This window comes from Oncorhynchus mykiss, chromosome 22, assembly GCF_013265735.2.
Source record: "Oncorhynchus mykiss isolate Arlee chromosome 22, USDA_OmykA_1.1, whole genome shotgun sequence".
Taxonomy (NCBI): domain Eukaryota; kingdom Metazoa; phylum Chordata; class Actinopteri; order Salmoniformes; family Salmonidae; genus Oncorhynchus; species Oncorhynchus mykiss.
The window spans coordinates 23,802,973-23,821,319 of record NC_048586.1 but is presented as its reverse complement, the minus strand read 5'-3'; the positions used below and the strand labels follow the sequence as shown (position 1 = coordinate 23,821,319).

General features: G+C 42.8%; 1 protein-coding gene across 3 annotated transcripts in view; it reads left to right on the top strand.

The window, feature by feature from the left end:
* appb (amyloid beta (A4) precursor protein b) overlaps positions 1–17,743 on the top strand; it is a 32,071-nt gene extending 14,328 nt beyond the window's left edge. For 2 of the 3 annotated variants that reach the window (XM_021579894.2, XM_036959553.1), the window contains exons 5-17: positions 5,936–6,120; positions 6,308–6,504; positions 8,251–8,384; positions 8,675–8,749; positions 10,281–10,439; positions 14,826–14,954; positions 15,103–15,202; positions 15,391–15,458; positions 15,670–15,814; positions 15,955–16,011; positions 16,157–16,248; positions 16,482–16,628; positions 16,720–17,743. In XM_021579894.2, the coding sequence (XP_021435569.2) occupies positions 5,936–6,120; positions 6,308–6,504; positions 8,251–8,384; positions 8,675–8,749; positions 10,281–10,439; positions 14,826–14,954; positions 15,103–15,202; positions 15,391–15,458; positions 15,670–15,814; positions 15,955–16,011; positions 16,157–16,248; positions 16,482–16,628; positions 16,720–16,821 (1,590 nt within the window). In that variant the 3' untranslated portion in view covers positions 16,822–17,743. The remainder of the gene's footprint in view (positions 1–5,935; positions 6,121–6,307; positions 6,505–8,250; positions 8,385–8,674; positions 8,750–10,280; positions 10,440–14,825; positions 14,955–15,102; positions 15,203–15,390; positions 15,459–15,669; positions 15,815–15,954; positions 16,012–16,156; positions 16,249–16,481; positions 16,629–16,719) is intronic. The other variant, XM_021579896.2, reaches the window with a different exon arrangement.
* Positions 17,744–18,347: the final 604 nt, after the last annotated feature.

Sequence of the window (18,347 nt, the reverse complement as noted above, 5' to 3'; positions counted from 1 at the left end):
ACAACTACCTCTCCCCCTACTGTATTTATTTATTCAGCTCCTTTGCACCCCATTATTTTTCTCTACTTTGCACATTCTTCCATTGCAAATCTACCATTCCAGTGTTTTACTTGCTATATTGTATTTACTTCGCCGCCATGGCCTTTTTTATTGTTTACCTTTACCTCCCTTCTCACCTCATTTGCTCACATTGTATATATACTTATTTTTCTACTGTATTATTGACTGTATGTTTGTTTTACTCCATGTGTAACTCTGTGTTGTTGTATGTGTCAAACTGCTTTGCTTTATCTTGGCCAGGTCGCATTTGTAAATGAGAACATGTTCTCAACTTGCCTACCTGGTTTAAATAAAGGTGATAGATTTTTTTTGTATCTATCTATCTATCATTTAGGATACCATCAACACTACATACAGGCCTTTTTGGGTTGGAGTGTTTGAATGAACTACTGGACAAAATACAATGTAATTGGAGAATCCAGTGGGTTCTGGTAGTCTTTAATAGTTGATTCTTTGATTTGAATTTGATCATGTATGTTTTTGCTGTTTGTTTTGTTTAGTGTGTTCCTTTTTTCCCAGAAGTGGATGGATTCTTCAATTACATTGAGCAGATTTCTGACGTACCGTCTCCTTTTTCCACAGTGTATTTCTATATTGTTTTAGTGATTCACCATAGTGAAGGCGTAGGCTCAGGTTTTCTGGGTCTCCATGTTTGTGGTTGAATAGGTTTCTCAATTTCTTTCTTAGGTTTTTGCATTCTTCAACAAACCATTTGTCATTGTTGTTCATTTTCTTAGGTTGTCTGATTTACATGTTTTGATTTCATAGGAGAGAGGAGACATCAAATATACTGTTTAGGTTTTCTACTGCCAAGTTTACACCTTCACGTTTTTTCCAGAAAGTTGTCTGAGGGGGATTTAATGTTGTTTCCTAATTGCTTTTTTGGTAGGTTTCTACACTACATTCCTTCCTTCTATAGCATTTCTTAATATTTTGCAGTTTCTTTGGCTTTGATGCCAAATGGTTGAATATTGCTCTGTTCAAGTAGACTGTGATTTTGCTGTGATCTGGGCTGACTGTGAATGCTCTGAGAGACTGTGTTGAGGTCAGTGATAAAGTAATCTACAGTATCACTGCCAAGAGATGACCTGTAGGTGTACCTACCGTAAGAGTCCCCTCGAAACCTACCATTGACTATGTATAGACCCAGTGTTCGACATAGCTGCAGGAGTTGTGACCCGTTTTTGTTGGTTGTTTTGTCATAGTTGTGTCTAGGGGGGCATATTTGGGAGGGAATGCTGCAGGTAGGTGTCTGCTCCCCTGTGTACTAAGAGTGTCAGGTTCTTGTCCTGTTCTGACATTTAGTTTGCCACAGACTAGTACATGTCCCTGGGGCTGGAAATGGTTGATCTCCCCCTCTAGGATGGAGAAATGTCATCGTTGAAGTCTAGCGATTCCACTGGGAGGGGTATAGGCTAGAGGTCGACCGATTAATCGGAAGGGCCGATTTCAAGTTTTCATAACAATCGGAAATCTGTATTTTTGGACGCCGTTTTTTCCCCACAACTTTATTTAACCTTTCTGATCTCCCCATCCCGGATCCGGGATCGTGAATACAGACTCAAGCTCATTACCATAACGCAACGTTAACTATTCATGAAAATCGCAAATGAAATGAAATAAATATGCTAGCTCTCAAGCTTAGCCTTTTGTTAACAACACTGTCATCTCAGATTTTCAAAATATGCTTCTCAACCATTGCAAAACAAGCATTTGTGTAACAGTATTGATGGCTAACGTAGCATTTAGCGTAGCATTTAGCATTAGCATTCAGCTGGCAACATTTACACAAAAAAACAGAAAAGCATTCAAATAAAAATAATTTACCTTTGAAGAACTTCAGATGTTTTCAATGAGGAGACTCTCAGATAGCAAATGTTCAGTTTTTCCTGAAAGATTATTTGTTTAGGACAAATCGCTCCGTTTTCTGCGTCACGTTTAGCTATGAAAAAACCCCTGTATCCAGGATTGTGTAAATCTATCAGCAAGCTCATTAGCATAACACAACGTTAACTATTCATGAAAATCGCAAATGAAATGAAATAAATATGCCATCTCTCAAGCTTAGCCTTTTGTAAACAACACTGTCATCTCAGATTTTCAAAATATGCTTCTCAACCATAGGAAAACAATAATTTGTGTAAAAGTAGCTAGCTAGCGTAGCGTTAGCATCCAGCACGCAACATTTCAACAAAAACATAAAAGCCTTCAAATAAAATCATTTACCTTTGAAGAACTTCAGATGTTTTCAATGAGGAGACTCTCAGATAGCAGATGCTCAGTTTTTCCAAAAAGATTCTTTGTGTATTAGAAATAGCTCCGTTTTGTACATCACATTTGGCTACCAAAAAAAACAGAAAATTCAGTCCTCAAAACGCGAACTTTTTTCCAAATTAACTCCATAATATCGACTGAAAACATGGCAAACGTTGTTTAGAATCAATCCTCAAGGTGTTTTTCACGTATCTCTTCGATGATATATCGTTCGTGGAAGCATGGTTTCCCCTCTCAATCAAATGGAAAAATACTTGCACATGGCTTTACGCACCAGTTTCGACGCAGGACACCAGGCGGACACTTGGAAAATGTAGTCTCTTATGGTCAATCTTCCAATGATATGCCTACAAATACGTCACAATGCTGCCGACATCTTGGGGAAACGGCAGAAGGTCTAAGCTTATTCCTGTCGCATTCACAGCCATATAAGGAGACATTAGAAAACAGAGCTTCAGAAATTCTGCTCATTTCCTGTTTAACGTATCATCTTGGTTTCGCCTGTAGAATGAGTTCTGGGGCACTTACAGACAAAATCTTTGCAGATTCTGAAACTTCAGAGTGTTTTCTTTCCAAAACTGTCAAGAATATGCATAGTCGAGCATCTTTTCGTGACAAAATATCGCGCTTAAAACGGGAACGTTTTTTATCCAAAAATGAAATAGCGCCCCTAGGCAAGTCAGTTAAGAACACCTTATTTTCAATGACGGCCTAGGAACGGTGGGTTAACTGCCTTGTTCAGGGGCAGAACGACAGATTTCTACCTTGTCAGCTCAGGGAATCAATCTTGCAACCTTACAGTTAACGCTCTAACCACCTGCCTCACGAGGAGCCTGCCTGTCATGCGAATGCAGTAAGAAGCCAAGGTAAGATGCTTGCTAGCATTAAACTTATCTTATAAGAAACAATCACTAGTTATAACTACACATGGTTGATGATATTACTAGTTTATCTAGCTTGTCCTGCGTTGCATATAATCGATGCGGTGCGCTTTCGCAAAAAAGGACTGTCGTTGCTCCAACGTGTACCTAACCATAAACATCAATGCCTTTCTTAAAATCAATACACAAGTATATATTTTTAAACCCTGCATATTTAGCTAAAAGAAAGTTTAGCAGGCAATATTAACCAGGTGAAATTGTGTCACTTCTCTTGCGTTCATTGCACGCAGAGTCAGGGTATATGCAACAGTTTGGGCCGCCTGGCTAATTGCGAACTAATTTGCCAGAATTTTACGCAATTATGACATAACATTGAAGGTTGTACAATGTAACAGGAATATTTAGATTTATGGATGCCACCCGTTAGATAAAATACGGAACAGTTCCGTATTTCACTGAAAGAATAAATGTTTTGTTTTTGAAATTATAGTTTCCGGATTCGACCATATTAATGACCTAAGGCTCGTATTTCTGTGTGGTATTATGTTATAATTAAGTCTGATTTGATAGCGCAGTCTGACTGAGCGGTGGTAGGCACCAGCAGGCTCGTAAGCATTCATTCAAAGAGCACTTTCGTGCGTTTTGCCAGCAGCTCTTCGCAATGCTTCAAGCATTGCGTTGTTTATGACTTCAAGCCTATCAACTCCCAAGATTAGGCTGGTGTAACCGATGTGAAATGGCTAGCTAGTTAGCGGGATGCGTGCTAATAGCGTTTCAATCGTCACTCGCTCTGAGACTTGGAGTAGTTGTTCCCCTTGCTCTGCATGGGTAACGCTGCTTCGAGGGTGGCTGTCGATGTGTTCCTGGTTCGAGCCCAGGTAGCTGCGAGGAGAGGGATGGAAGCTATACTGTTACACTGGCAATACTAAAGTGCCTATAAGGACATCCAATAGTCAAAGGTATATGAAATACAAATAGTATAGAGAGAAATAGTCTCATAAATACTATAATAACCTCAACCTAAAACTTCTTACCTGGGAATATTGAAGACTCATGTTAAAAGGAACCACCAGCTTTCATATGTTCTCATGTTCTGAGCAAGGAACTTAAACGTTAGCTTTCTTACATGGCACATATTGCACTTTTACTTTCTTCTCCAACACTTTGTTTTTGCATTATTTAAACCAAATTGAACATGTTTCGTTATTTATTTGAGGCTAAAATTGATTTTATTGGTGTATTATATTAAGTTAAAATAAGTGTTCATTCAGTATTGTTGTAATTGTCATTATTACAAATTAATAAAAATCAGCTTTTTTTGGTCCTCCAATAAATCGGTATCGGCGTTGAAAAATCATAATCGGTCGACCTCTAGTATAGGTAGCACACATGAGGAAATGTTTCTCTGTTGAGATCATTTCCTTATTCATTTCTAGCCAGATGTAAAATGTTCCCTTTTTGACTCATTTAGTAGAGTGGGTTAGGTCTGCTCTATACCAAATTAGCATATCCCCTGAGTCTCTTCCCTGTTTCACACCTGGTAGTTTGGTGGATGGGACTCCCAGCTCTCTGTAACCTAGAGGGAAACCAGTGGGTCCATCTCCTCTGTACCATGTTTCTTGTAGGATGACAATGTCTGTATTTCCAATTTTTTGAGGTATGGATTCCTGCTCTTTAGGCCAAAGGCAGATGACCTCAGACCTTGTATGTTCCAGGATGAGATATTAAAAGCTTTGTGTTCCATATTGTCTAGTGTTTTTGTGTGATTTAGGCCCGGACCATTACAGTAGGTGTGAGCAGAGCATGTTGAGCATCTGATACATACCTCTTAGGTCACAGGATGTGGCTTGGGTGGGTTATTAGTGGGGGTTGGACCTGTTGCTCTGCTCACAGCCTGGGAATATGTGCAGCTGTCATGTTGCGAGGCTTCTCCTGCCGTGCTCTCACTTTGATTCTGTGGAAGTCCTTTTGGAAATGTATGAAGTTGCCCTGCACCACCACTGTTCCATTGTTGTACAGGTTGACAGAGGGTGTCTCAGTCTCAGGGTCCTTGTTTTCCACTATTCTGATTTTCCTCCCTCCACCAATACCCTCTTAAAAGAGGGGTAGTGTGCTGTTATCACTGTGTGCCATGCCCAGGGATGGTCTGTGTTTGAGATTAGGTTGCTTACGTTTCCATTTTTGTAGCAGAGGAGGAGCTTCTCTTTGTACTCTTTCCGTGCCTTGTCATTTTAATATCTTTCTTTATCTCTGTCTCTCTCCTGTCTCTCTCTAGTGTGTTCTCCTCCTCTGCTCTCTCCATCTATCTAATATTCTCTCCTCCTCTCGCTCTCGTATTCTCTACTCTCTCCATCAATCTAGTATTCTCTCCTCCTCTCGCTCTCTCTCTCTCTCGTATTCTCTACTCCTCTTCCGCTTTCTATCTAGTGTTCTTTTCTCCTCTCTTTCCTTTCTCTCTAGTATTCTGGGAGAGTGTGTGCTGTGCTGTGGTGACTCAGCATTTTTTTTGTCTCCATCCATCCATTCCTGCATTCCTCCCTCCGTCAATTATTTCACAGAAATAATCAACCAGAGTTAATTGTAAGAAGGTTATTTTTTGCTTCATATGATTGTTTTTTCCTGACCATGTGACCTGATCAGGAAACCGTCTAGAGATATGTAATTGCGTGTAAAGACCTGTGTCTCAAAAAGAGATTCTTTCAAATTACTATTATTATCAGTCCTGTGGAGACCGCACCATGAATCTCCATGACTACGGCATGCTGTTGCCATGTGGCATCGACCGTTTCCGAGGGGTGGAGTTTGTGTGTTGCCCGGCAGACATGCATCGCGAGTCAGAGAGCGTCGAGCTGACTGAGTCTGACGTGTGGTGGGGCGGAGCCGAGACTGAATACACCGATAACGGGTATGCGCACAAACACACACACACAAAGGCACAAGCACAGGTGCATACAGTCAGACACAAACACACAGACAATTAAGCACACATATATAATCTTACATTCTTACTCAAGTTCATAAACCAGTGGTTAAACACTTTTGACAGAACCTTCACTACCAGACTACACACTCAACACCCACCCTCCCTACAGCATGCTCCACCAGGCGGATCAGGGGGCTGCCACCACTGAGGATGATGAGGATGCCTTCGATAGGGACGAGGACGGTGACGGTGATGAGGATGAAGATGATGTGACTGACAAACGGGACAGTGGTGAACGCACCTCCAGCATCGCCATGACAACTACCACCACGACCACCACCGAGTCGGTTGAGGAAGTTGTCAGAGGTAAGAACATGCCATGGATGGAAAGAGAGAAATACTTGTTGGTTGGTTTGTGGAGATGGATAAGATGGAGTGTGTATGTTTGAACATGTTACGTGTAAACACACACCCAAGCAGTGTGTGTGTTTAAGAGTGTGTGTGTAGGCCTCCTGGGTGGCGCAGTGGTTAAGGGTGCTGTACTGCAGCGCCAGCTGTGCCACCAGAGACTCTGGGTTCGCGCCCAGGCTCTGTCGTAACCGGCCGCGACCGGGAGGTCCGTGGGGCGATGCACAGTTGGCATAGCTTTGTCCGGGTTAGGCCGGTAGGGATATCCTTGTCTCATTGCGCACCATCGACTCCTGCAATGCTAACCAAGGTTGCCAGGTGCACAGTGTTTCCTCAGACACATTGGTGCGGCTGGCTTCTGGGTTTGATGCACGCTGTGTTAAGAAGCAGTGTGGCTCGGTTGGGTTGTGTATCGGAGGACGCATGACTTTCAACCTTTGTCTCTCCCGAGCCCGTACGGGAGTTGTAGCGATGAGACAAGATAGTACTAAATTGGATACCATGAAATTGGGGAGAAAAAGGGGGTAAAAAAAAAGTGTGTGTCTCTGAGGTATGTAGGACACGTGCTGAGTCGGCCCTCTGTGCCCCTTACCTTGGGGACTGTCCACCCTGCTGTCTGCCTTTCTGAGCTGTCTGCCTGGCACAAGTGATTCAGTGGGGTTGGGTTAAACGCAGAAGACACATTTTGCTTGAATGCATTCAGTTTTTCAACTGACGAGGTGCCTCTTGTCTTATGTAAGGGCTCTGAAAGGGATTAAGCAACACGTTGGTCAATGAAGGAAAATGGAAGGTCAATAAAAAAAAACACTGCATTCAGACCTTTCATTGGTCTTTCATTGGCCTGAGTCCGGGGCCTGAGTCCGGGGCCTGAGTCCGGGGCCTGAGTCCGGGGCCTGAGTCCGGGGCCTGAGTCCGGGGCCTGAGTCCATCTCAGCTATTGAATACTGTGGGAAGTGCAGAGGGTTCCTATCAATATAGTCTGATCTAGTGGGTGTACAGACAGAGGTTAACCTTTCGATTAGGTCATTCTGGTTTAAAAAAAGAGTTCCTAATTTCTCAGGTGTTTCTTAAGTCTATCTAAGCAGGAAAATAGCAATCACACTCCCTCACTTAACCTTTTACTGCTTTCACAACAATTCTCTTACTCACTCAATCACTTACTAATCAGCTCAATAACACTGGAGCTTATGAGTCTTGTGTGTGTGCGACAATATTTATGTCTAGTGATTTATGCTCGTCTGACTGTGTGTGTGTGTTAATGAGTTCATGTCCTAACTGGCTTAACCTAACAACAACAGTCTCTCTTCATATGACTGTATCAGTGTGGGTCTGTGGGTTGAGTGTGTTTTTCCTGTCCCTCTCTTTTCTGGTACTTTCCGCCCAGTCAAGCACAACACTCCTCAGCGGGAGAGGATGACTCAGCACCTGCCCTGATTCACATATCTTATCTCCAGTCTCCCACATCACACACATACACGTCAAGGCAAACAGATATATGACCGGTCGCTCACTGGCTGACAGGCTTAGCTGCTATAATCTGTCTGTGCCGCCAGACAGGCCTCGAACGTCTTAGTACAGTTTTAGATTACAGTGGCAGATAATGTAGACTTGTGGAGGAGGATATGTCACTGTTTAACAGTTAACTTCTCTCTCTGGAACTTTTTGTGGACATCCACTTTCCGCTCTACCTCTCCTCCCCCCCAGTGCCCACCATGGCCCCTGCCCCCCCTGACGCAGTCGACCATTACTTGGAGTCTACTGGAGACGACAACGAACACGCCAACTTCCAGAAGGCCAAGGAGAGTCTGGAGGCCAAGCACCGCGAGAGGATGTCCCAGGTGTGTGTGTTTGAGCTAGAGAGAGTCAGTCAGTTTTGGCACGTCACCGCATTAACAGCGAGAATAGTTACATTCTGCCCATAACACAGCATATCAACACACACACAGGGTGATGATAACTGACCTTGGGTTTGATGTGATGATGCAAAGGTTCCAAATGAACAATGTTACACATTCCCAGTTACCTCACCATGTTATATTAGGGGCATTATCGTGTGTGCGTGTGTCTGTGAGAGATCCCTTCTCTGATGTGAACTGAAAGGTGTGTTTTCTGATGTCTCTCTCTCCAGGTGATGAGAGAGTGGGAGGAGGCAGAGGGGCAGGCCAAGAGTCTCCCTCACGCAGACAAGAAGGCTGTCATTCAGGTACCTGGGCTGTTTGTGCACGCGCAGTATATATAGTTTTTATTTAACCTGTTATGGCTGCAATCCCGATACCGGGATCGATATGACAACTACCAGTGAATATAGAGGGCGCCAAAATTCAAACCACAGAAATCTCATAATTACAATTCCTAAAACATACATGTGTCTTATATCGTTTTAAATCTATTTTCGTTGTTAATCCCACCAAAGTGTCCGATTTCAAATAGGCTTTTCAGCGAAAGCACTACAAACGATTTAGGTCTCCACCAAACCACAATAAGCACAGCCATTTTCCAGCAAAATATAGCCTTCACAAAAACCAGAAATAAAGATAAAATTAATCACTAACCTTGAATTATCTTCATCAGATGACACTCATAGGACTCCATGTTATCTGAGTTTACATTGGCGCGTTAGATTCACTAGTTCCAAAAACATTTTGCATAGCCACATCATTCAACAGAAATATATAATTATACACATGGAATTATAGATATACCTCTCCTTAATGCAACCGCTGTGTCAGATTTCAAAAAAACTTTCCCGGAAAAAAAATGCATGCAATAATCTGAGACGGCGCTCAATTTAAAAACATCACAGCTGCAAAGATGGCGTCAACATAAACCAAGAAAATACATGATAAATATTCCCTTACCTTCGATGAACTACATCAGAAAGCACTCCAGGAATCCCAGGTCCACAATAAATGTTTGTTTTGTTCGAAAATGTCCGTTATTTATGTCCAAATACCTTCTTTTGTTAAAGCGTTTGGTATACATATCCAAACGCTAATTCTGGTCAGCGTTATATTGGACAAAAACTTCAAAAAGTGATATTACCGGTCGAAGAAACATTTCAAACTAAGTACAGAATCAATCATTAGGATGTTTTTAACATATAGCTTCAATAAAGTTCCAACCGGAGTATTCTTTCTTGTCTTCGTGAGCAATGTTACGCAAGTGACTACCATGAGGAAAAAGTGGGATCACAAAATGGCTGCTTGATGGACAGCTGATATATTCTGCTCTTATTCACTCCCACAACAACATAGAAGCCTCATTATAATTTGTATTGATGGTTGACATCTAGTGGAACCCCTAGGCAGTGCAACATCATTAAAATATCAAGGGGATTTCATTGGGGACTCTGGTGAATTGATACAAGCTCAGATTTCTGACTTCCTGTTTTGATTTCAACTCAGGATTTTGCCTGCCAATATGAGTTCTGTTATCATCGAGTGTTTTCTATCCAATACTAATAATAATATGCAAATATTAGCAACTATGACTGAGGAGCAGGCCGTTTGATATGGGCACCTTTTCATCCAAGCTACTCAATACTGCCCCTGCAGCCATAAAAAGTTAACCTTAATTATGACATAGAGTCATGCTGAAACAAAGGTCTCTTTTACAGATGAGCCCTTACAGATGAGCCCATCAATACACATGCGTGCCTATGTGCGTGTGTGTGTGTGTGTGTGTGTGTGTGTATACTAGTGTGTATTAATGTTTCTGTGTGCTCTTGTGTGCAGCACTTCCAGGAGAAGGTGGAGGCCCTGGAGCAGGAGGCAGCAGGAGAGAGACAGCAGCTGGTTGAGACCCACATTGCCCGGGTGGAGGCCCTGCTCAACAGCTGCCGTCGCATGGCCCTGGATAACTACCTTAGCGCCCTGCAGGCCAACCCACCCAGGGTATATACAGTATATACTGAACAAAAATAAAATATAAACTCAGCATGTAAAGTGTTGGTTTCATGAGCTGAAATAAAATATCCCAGAAATGTTCCATACGAACAAAAATATAATTTCTCTCAAATTATTTTACATCTCTGTTAGTGATCATTTCTTCTTTGCCAAGATAATCCATCCACCTGACAGGTGTGGCATAGTAAGAAGCTGATTAAACAGCGTGATCATTACACAGGTGCACTCTGTGCTGGGGACAACAACAAAAAATACCTCTCAAAAATGTGCAGTTTTGTCATACAGCACAATGCCACAGATGTCTCAAGTTTTGAGGGAGCATGCAATTGGCACGCTGACTGCAGAAATGTCCAACAGAACTGTTGCCAGATAATTTAATGTTAATTTCTCTACCATAAGCCACCTCCAATGTTGTTTTAGAGAATTTGGCAGTACAGCCAACCGGTTTCACAACCGCAGACCACGTATATGGCGTTGTGTGGGTGAGCTGTTTTCTGATGTCAACATTGTAAATAGTGTCCCATGGTGGCATGGGGTTATGGTATGGACAGGCATAACCTACAGACAATGAACACAATTGGATTTTATCAAGATAGTGTCAAGATCCATTGTCATGCCATCCGCCGCCATCACCTCATGTTTCAGCATGATAATGCACGTCCCCATGTCGCAAGGATCTGTACACAATTCCTGGAAGCTGAAAATGTCCCAGCACCTGTTGCTGACAGGTGTATAAAATCGAGCACACAACTATGCAATCTCCATAGATAAACATTGGCAGTGGAATGGCCCGTACTGAATAGCTCAGTGCCTTTCAACGTGGCGCCGTCATAGGATGCCACCTTTCCAACAAGTCAGTTCGGCAAATTTCTGCCCTGCTAGAGCTGTCCCGGTCAACTGTAAGTGTCATTTTTGTGAAGTGGAAGCGTCTAGGTGCAACAACGGCTCAGCCACGAAGTGATAGGCCACACAAGCTCACAGAACAGGAGCACCAAGTGCTGAAGCGAGTAAAAAGGGTCCTCGGTTGCAACACTCATTACTGAGTTCAAAACTGCCTCTGGAAGCAATCTCAGCACAATAACGGTTTGTCTGGAGCTTCATGAAATTGGGTTTCCATGGCAGAGTAGCCGCACACAAGCCTAAGATCACCATGCGTAATGTCAAGCGTTGACTGGTGTGGTGTAAAGCCTGCCTCCATTGGACTCTGGAGCAGTGGAAACGCGTTCTCTGGAGTGATGAATCACGCTCACACCATCTGGCAGTCTAACGGGTTAATCTGGGTTTAGCGGATGCCAGGAGAATATTACCTGACACAAAGCAGAGAGCCAACTGTAAAGTTTGGTGGAGGAGGAATAATGGTCTGGACCTGTTTTTCATGGTTCGGGCTAGGCCCCTAAGTTCCAGTGAAGGGTAATCTTAACTCTACAGAATTCAATGACATTCTAGACAATTCTGTGCTTCCAACTTTGTGGAAACAGTTTGGGGAAGGCCCTTGGGGAAGGCCCTTACCTCACAAGTCCTCAACTGGAAACTTCATTAAGTAGTACCCGCAAAACACCAGTCTCAACGTCAACAGTGAAGAGGCGACTCTGGGATGCTGGCCTTCTAGGCAGAGTTGCAAAGAAAAAGCCATATCTCAGACTGGCCAATAAAAATTAAATGTTAAGATGGGCTAAAGAACATAGACACTGGACAGAAGAACTCTGCCTAGGCTAGCATCCCAGAGTCGCCTCTTCACTGTTGACGTTGAGACTAGTGTTTTGCGGGTACTAGTTAAGGAAGCTGCCAGTTGAGGACTTGTGAGGTGTCTGTTTCTCAAACTAGACACTCTAATGTACTTGTCCTCTTGCTCACTTGTGCTCCGGGGCCTCCCACTACTCTTTCTATTCTGTTAGAGCCAGTTTGAGCTGTTCTGTAAAGGGAGTAGTACAGAGCGTTGAACGATATCTTCAGTTTCTTGGCAATTTCTCGCATGGAATAGTCTTAATTTCCCAGAACAAGAATAGACGAGTTTCAGAAGAAAGTTCTTTGTTTCTGGCCATTTTGAGCCTGTAATCGAACCCATAAATGCTGATGCTCCAGATACTCAACTAGTCTAAAAAATGCCAGTTTTATTGCTTCTTAATCAGAACAAGAATTTTCAGCTGTGCTAAAATAATTGCAAAAGGGTTGTCTAATGATCAATTAGCCTTTTAAAATGCTAAACTTGGATTAGCTAACACAATGTGCCATTGGAACACATGAGTGATGGTTGCTGATAATGGGCCTCTGTACGCCTTGCGAAAGTATTCGGCCCCCTTGAACTTTGCGACCTTTTGCCACATTTCAGGCTTCAAACATAAAGATATAAAACTGTATTTTTTTTGTGAAGAATCAACAACAAGTGGGACACAATCATGAAGTGGAACGACATTTATTGGATATTTCAAACTTTTTTAACAAATCAAAAACTGAAAAATTGGGCGTGCAAAATTATTCAGCCCCTTTACTTTCAGTGCAGCAAACTCTCTCCAGAAGTTCAGTGAGGATCTCTGAATGATCCAATGTTGACCTAAATGACTAATGATGATAAATACAATCCACCTGTGTGTAATCAAGTCTCCGTATAAATGCACCTGCACTGTGATAGTCTCAGAGGTCCGTTAAAAGCGCAGAGAGCATCATGAATAACAAGGAACACACCAGGCAGGTCCGAGATACTGTTGTGAAGAAGTTTAAAGCCGGATTTGGACACAAAAAGATTTCCCAAGCTTTAAACATCTCAAGGAGCACTGTGCAAGCGATAATATTGAAATGGAAGGAGTATCAGACCACTGCAAATCTACCAAGACCTGGCCGTCCCTCTAAACTTTCAGCTCATACAAGGAGAAGACTGACCAGAGAAGCAGCCAAGAGGCCCATGATCACTCTGGATGAACTGCAGAGATCTACAGCTGAGGTGGGAGACTCTGTCCATAGGACAACAATCAGTCGTATATTGCACAAATCTGGTCTTTATGGAAGAGTGGCAAGAAGAAAGCCATTTCTTAAAGATATCCATAAAAAGTGTTGTTTAAAGTTTGCCACAAGCCACCTGGGAGACACACTAAACATGTGGAAGAAGGTGCTCTGGTCAGATGAAACCAAAATTGAACTTTTTGGCAACAATGCAAAACTTTATGTTTGGCGTAAAAGCAACACAGCTCATCACCCTGAACACACCATCCCCACTGTCAAACATGGTGGTGGCAGCATCATGGTTTGGGCCTGCTTTTCTTCAGCAGGGACAGGGAAGATGGTTAAAATTGATGGGAAGATGGATGGAGCCAAATAGAGGACCATTCTGGAAGAAAACCTGATGGAGTCTGCAAAAGACCTGAGACTGGGACGGAGATTTGTCTTCCAACAAGACAATGATCCAAAACATAAAGCAAAATCTACAATGGAATGGTTCAAAAATAAACATATCCAGGTGATAGAATGGCCAAGTCAAAGTCCAGACCTGAATCCAATCGAGAATCTGTGGAAAGAACTGAAAACTGCTGTTCACAAATGCTCTCCATCCAACCTCACTGAGCTTGAGCTGTTTTGCAAGGAGGAATGGGAAAAAATGTCAGTCTCTCGATGTGCAAAACTGATAGAGACATACCCCAAGCGACTTACAGCTGTAATCGCAGCAAAAGGTGGCGCTACAAAGTATTAACTTAAGGGGGCTGAATAATTTTGCACGCCCAATTTTTCAGTTTTTGATTTGTTAAAAAAGTTTGAAATATCCAATAAATGTCGTTCCACTTCATGATTGTGTCCCACTTGTTGTTGATTCTTCACAAAAAAATACAGTTTTATATCTTTATGTTTGAAGCCTGAAATGTGGCAAAAGGTCGCAAAGTTCAAGGGGGGCGAATACTTTCGCAAGGCACTGTAGATATTCCACAAAAAATCAGCCGTTTCCAGCTACTATACTCATTTACAACATTAACAATGTCTATACTGTATTTCTGATCAATTTGATGATATTTTCTTACAAAAACAAGGATTTTTCTAAGTGATCCCAAACTTTTGAATATATATATATATATATATTATACACACACTACCGTAGATATACATATTGTCTATATATATATATATCTATCCCTAACCATGTATAATGTACACAGATACTCACTCATTACATACTGTACATATACTCTCACTGTGGATACCCACTGACCAGTCATTCTCACTATAATCAAACACATCCTCACTTGTACACACCCATGTTGTCTACATCAATACCTCTTATTTCTCTCTTTTAGTTTTTCTGTCTCTCTGTCCCCCTTCTCTCACTTCCTCTCTCCCTCATTTCACTTTCTTCTCCTCCATCCCCTTCTCCCCCCATCCCCTCCCCCTTAGCCTCGTCAGGTGCTGGGCCTTTTGAAGAAGTATGTCCGTGCAGAGCAGAAGGACAGACAACACACCCTGAAACACTACGAACACGTCCGCATGGTGGACCCCAAGAAGGCTGCTCAGATCCGACCCCAGGTACACCCCGCCCCCCCACTATAACACACTACACTACCCATAAGCCCCTATGCTCATCCTTCAACCTACTATAATACACTACATTCAGCCCATTCATTCACTCTGTGTCCCGTGTAACTCCTTTGACCTCAGCACTTCTGACTTCCAGGTGATGACCCACCTGCGTGTGATTGACGAGAGGATGAACCAATCCCTGGGGCTGCTCTTTAAAGTGCCCAGCATGGCCAACAAAATCCAAGACCAAGTTTGTGAGTGTCCGCCCTACTCCTACCCATATACTGCAGTTTCATGTTATTATTCGGTCCATACACAGTGTAATACTATATTGTGTTATTACAGAGTTAATGTACCGACTATACCTTTTCCTTTCTGGCTTGTTCATTCTGTCTCCTTTTCCTTCTATTTTCCCCTTCTGTCTCTGTCTCTGTGTGTGTAGCAATCCTGATGCAGAGGGTTCAGTCAGAGCTGTCTCAGCAACTCTCATCTCTGCAGAGTGATGAGAGGGTGAGTTTTACACACAGGCATGCACACTCTCATTCATAAAAATGTTACAATCTCTCCTATCTCACACACACCAGGGCTGGGACCAATTCAAATGGAAGGCAGTCAATTCAGGAAGTGATTTAATAAATAAAATAAAATATATATATAACTGTTATTGAAGTTTACTTGATACACACACTGAAAGTCAGTCATGTGTATCCTGTGTTTGCAGACTGATGTCAGGGTGAGCTATGGGAACGATGCCCTGATGCCTGACCAGGCCTACAGCTCTGCCCCTCTGGACCCTGGCATGGGCCTGGACAGACTCGGCTTCATCCACCCAGAGAGTTTCAACCAACCCAACACCGACAACCATGGTAACACACTAACACAACCATGGTAACACACAGCCTAGAAAACCACAGAAATACACACACAGAACAGCTGTTTCGTGCATTATTTATTAAATTGGTCATGCTCTAAAGCCTTTTGTCAGTGAGTGTTTCCTCTGTTAAAGCAGTTGAGCCTGTTGACGCTCGTCCACTTCCAGATAGAGGTCTGCCCACTCGGCCTGGTAAGTGTGTGTGTGTTCCTATAGTGTGTGTATGATTGTGTTTACGCTGCATGGGTATGTTTGTGGTTTCGGTTGTGTTTGTCTCTTTGATTATGTGTGTATGTTTGGATGGTGTATGATGCTCTCTCTCTCTGTGTGTGTTGAGTCTCTGCTCTGAGGCCTGAGGAGTTCCATGAGGTGCGGATGGAGAAAGGAGAGAGGCAAAGCGCCAGCTATGGAGTGCATCATCAAAAATTGGTACGGAAACATTCAGTACCTATACGCTGGTACATGTTCGTACATGTATACATCACAAACTGGCTCAGTAGTTCACATGTTTATCATAGAAATGGGAACATTTCTATAATGGCTTATCTGTGCATTGGAGACTTGTAAACACAGTTCTCATCACAGTCTATACCTGTAGAAACACTCAACAAATACTCACCATATCCAGTTTGATTGACAGGTGTTGTGTTGATTATTACCAGGTATTCTTTGCTGAGGATGTTGGCTCCAACAAAGGTGCCATCATTGGGCTGATGGTGGGCGGGGTTGTCATAGCGACAGTCATCGTCATCACTCTGATCATGCTGAGGAAGAAACAGTACACCTCCATCCATCACGGAGTCATCGAGGTAAGACAGAGTGTGTGTGTTTGCGTGCGTGCTTGTGTTTGTCTGCGTGTGTATTCTGTACCTGTGTGTTAACCTGGTGTGTGTGTTGCAGGTGGATGCTGCAGTGACCCCAGAGGAGCGACACCTGTCCAAGATGCAGCAGAATGGTTATGAGAACCCCACCTACAAGTTCTTCGAACAGATGCAGAACTAAGGAGCTACCCTTTGATCCCTCACTGACCCTGAACCCTCCTTAACCCCTCACACCTAAGCCCCGTTGCATTTTGGTCCCTAAACCCTTCTCCTCGCTCCTACTCTTAATTTCAATGTATCTTAAAGGACTGGATTGGTGAAACCAGTATGACTGAAGCTCCACGTAAATCTATTGGGTTAGAAAGAGCCGTGGTCATATTACTTATACACCCAGGGGTGGTGAAGGCCAAGGGGCTAGGAGGCAAAATGGAACCAAGTCACACACTCACCATCTCTTCCTCGTAGAGTGCAGCACATCAACATCCACAGCTGCCATTAGTCAGACAAGGGTATCCTTCTTCACCTACACATTTTTAGCCAATCACAGGTGAGATCCCGTAGCGTTTGTACAGAGTAGAGAAACACATTGATTTATCTGTCCATGTATCTGTGGGTTGGCCCTCCCCCACAGTACAGCACTCACATCTCTAAGAGGGCTAAACAAAGGCCTCATATACACCTGTAATCTTCCTCCCTCTGAAGTACTCTCCTCTCCCCCTCCTCCTCCCTCCATCTCTCCCACTGCCCCTCTCAGATGACGGCTGTGCTGTTTTTGGTGATGATATAACAGCTCTTAGTGCTAGTGAAGGGAGGATGGGCTCAGTCTACCCTGAGCTCCTCTCTGCAGGATTATATCCCAAGAGTTTCAGGTTTGTTTTTCAGGTAAAACATATATACAAAATATATATATATATATGTCCTCAGAAATATGTAAATGAAGAAATATTGAATGTTTTTATTTTGTGCAAAATGTATTGAAAAAAGGCAGAAAAAAGCTGTAACTATATGTAGTGCATGGTGATATTGATGACGGATATACAGTGCCTTGCGAAAGTATTCGGCCCCCTTGAACTTTGCAACCTTTTGCCACATTTCAGGCTTCAAACATAAAGATATAAAACTGTATTTTTTTGTGAAGAATCAACAACAAGTAGGACACAATCATGAAGTGGAACGACATTTATTGGATATTTCAAACTTTTTTAACATATCAAAAGCTGAAAAATTGGGCGTGCAAAATTATTCAGCCTCCTTAAGTTAATACTTTGTAGTGCCACATTTTGCTGCGATTACAGCTGTAAGTCGCTTGGGGTATGTCTCTATCAGTTTTGCACATCGAGAGACTGACATTTTTTCCCATTCCTCCTTGCAAAACAGCTCGAGCTCAGTGAGGTTGGATGGAGAGCATTTGTGAACAGCAGTTGTCAGTTCTTTCCACAGATTCTCGATTGGATTCAGGTCTGGACTTTGACTTGGCCATTCTAACACCTGGATATGTTTATTTTTGAACCATTCCATTGTAGATTTTGCTTTATGTTTTGGATCGTTGTCTTGTTGGAAGACAAATCTCCGTCCCAGTCTCAGGTCTTTTGCAGACTCCATCAGGTTTTCTTCCAGAATGGTCCTGTATTTGGCTCCATCCATCTTCCCATCAATTTTAACCATCTTCCCTGTCCCTGCTGAAGAAAAGCAGACCCAAACCATGAT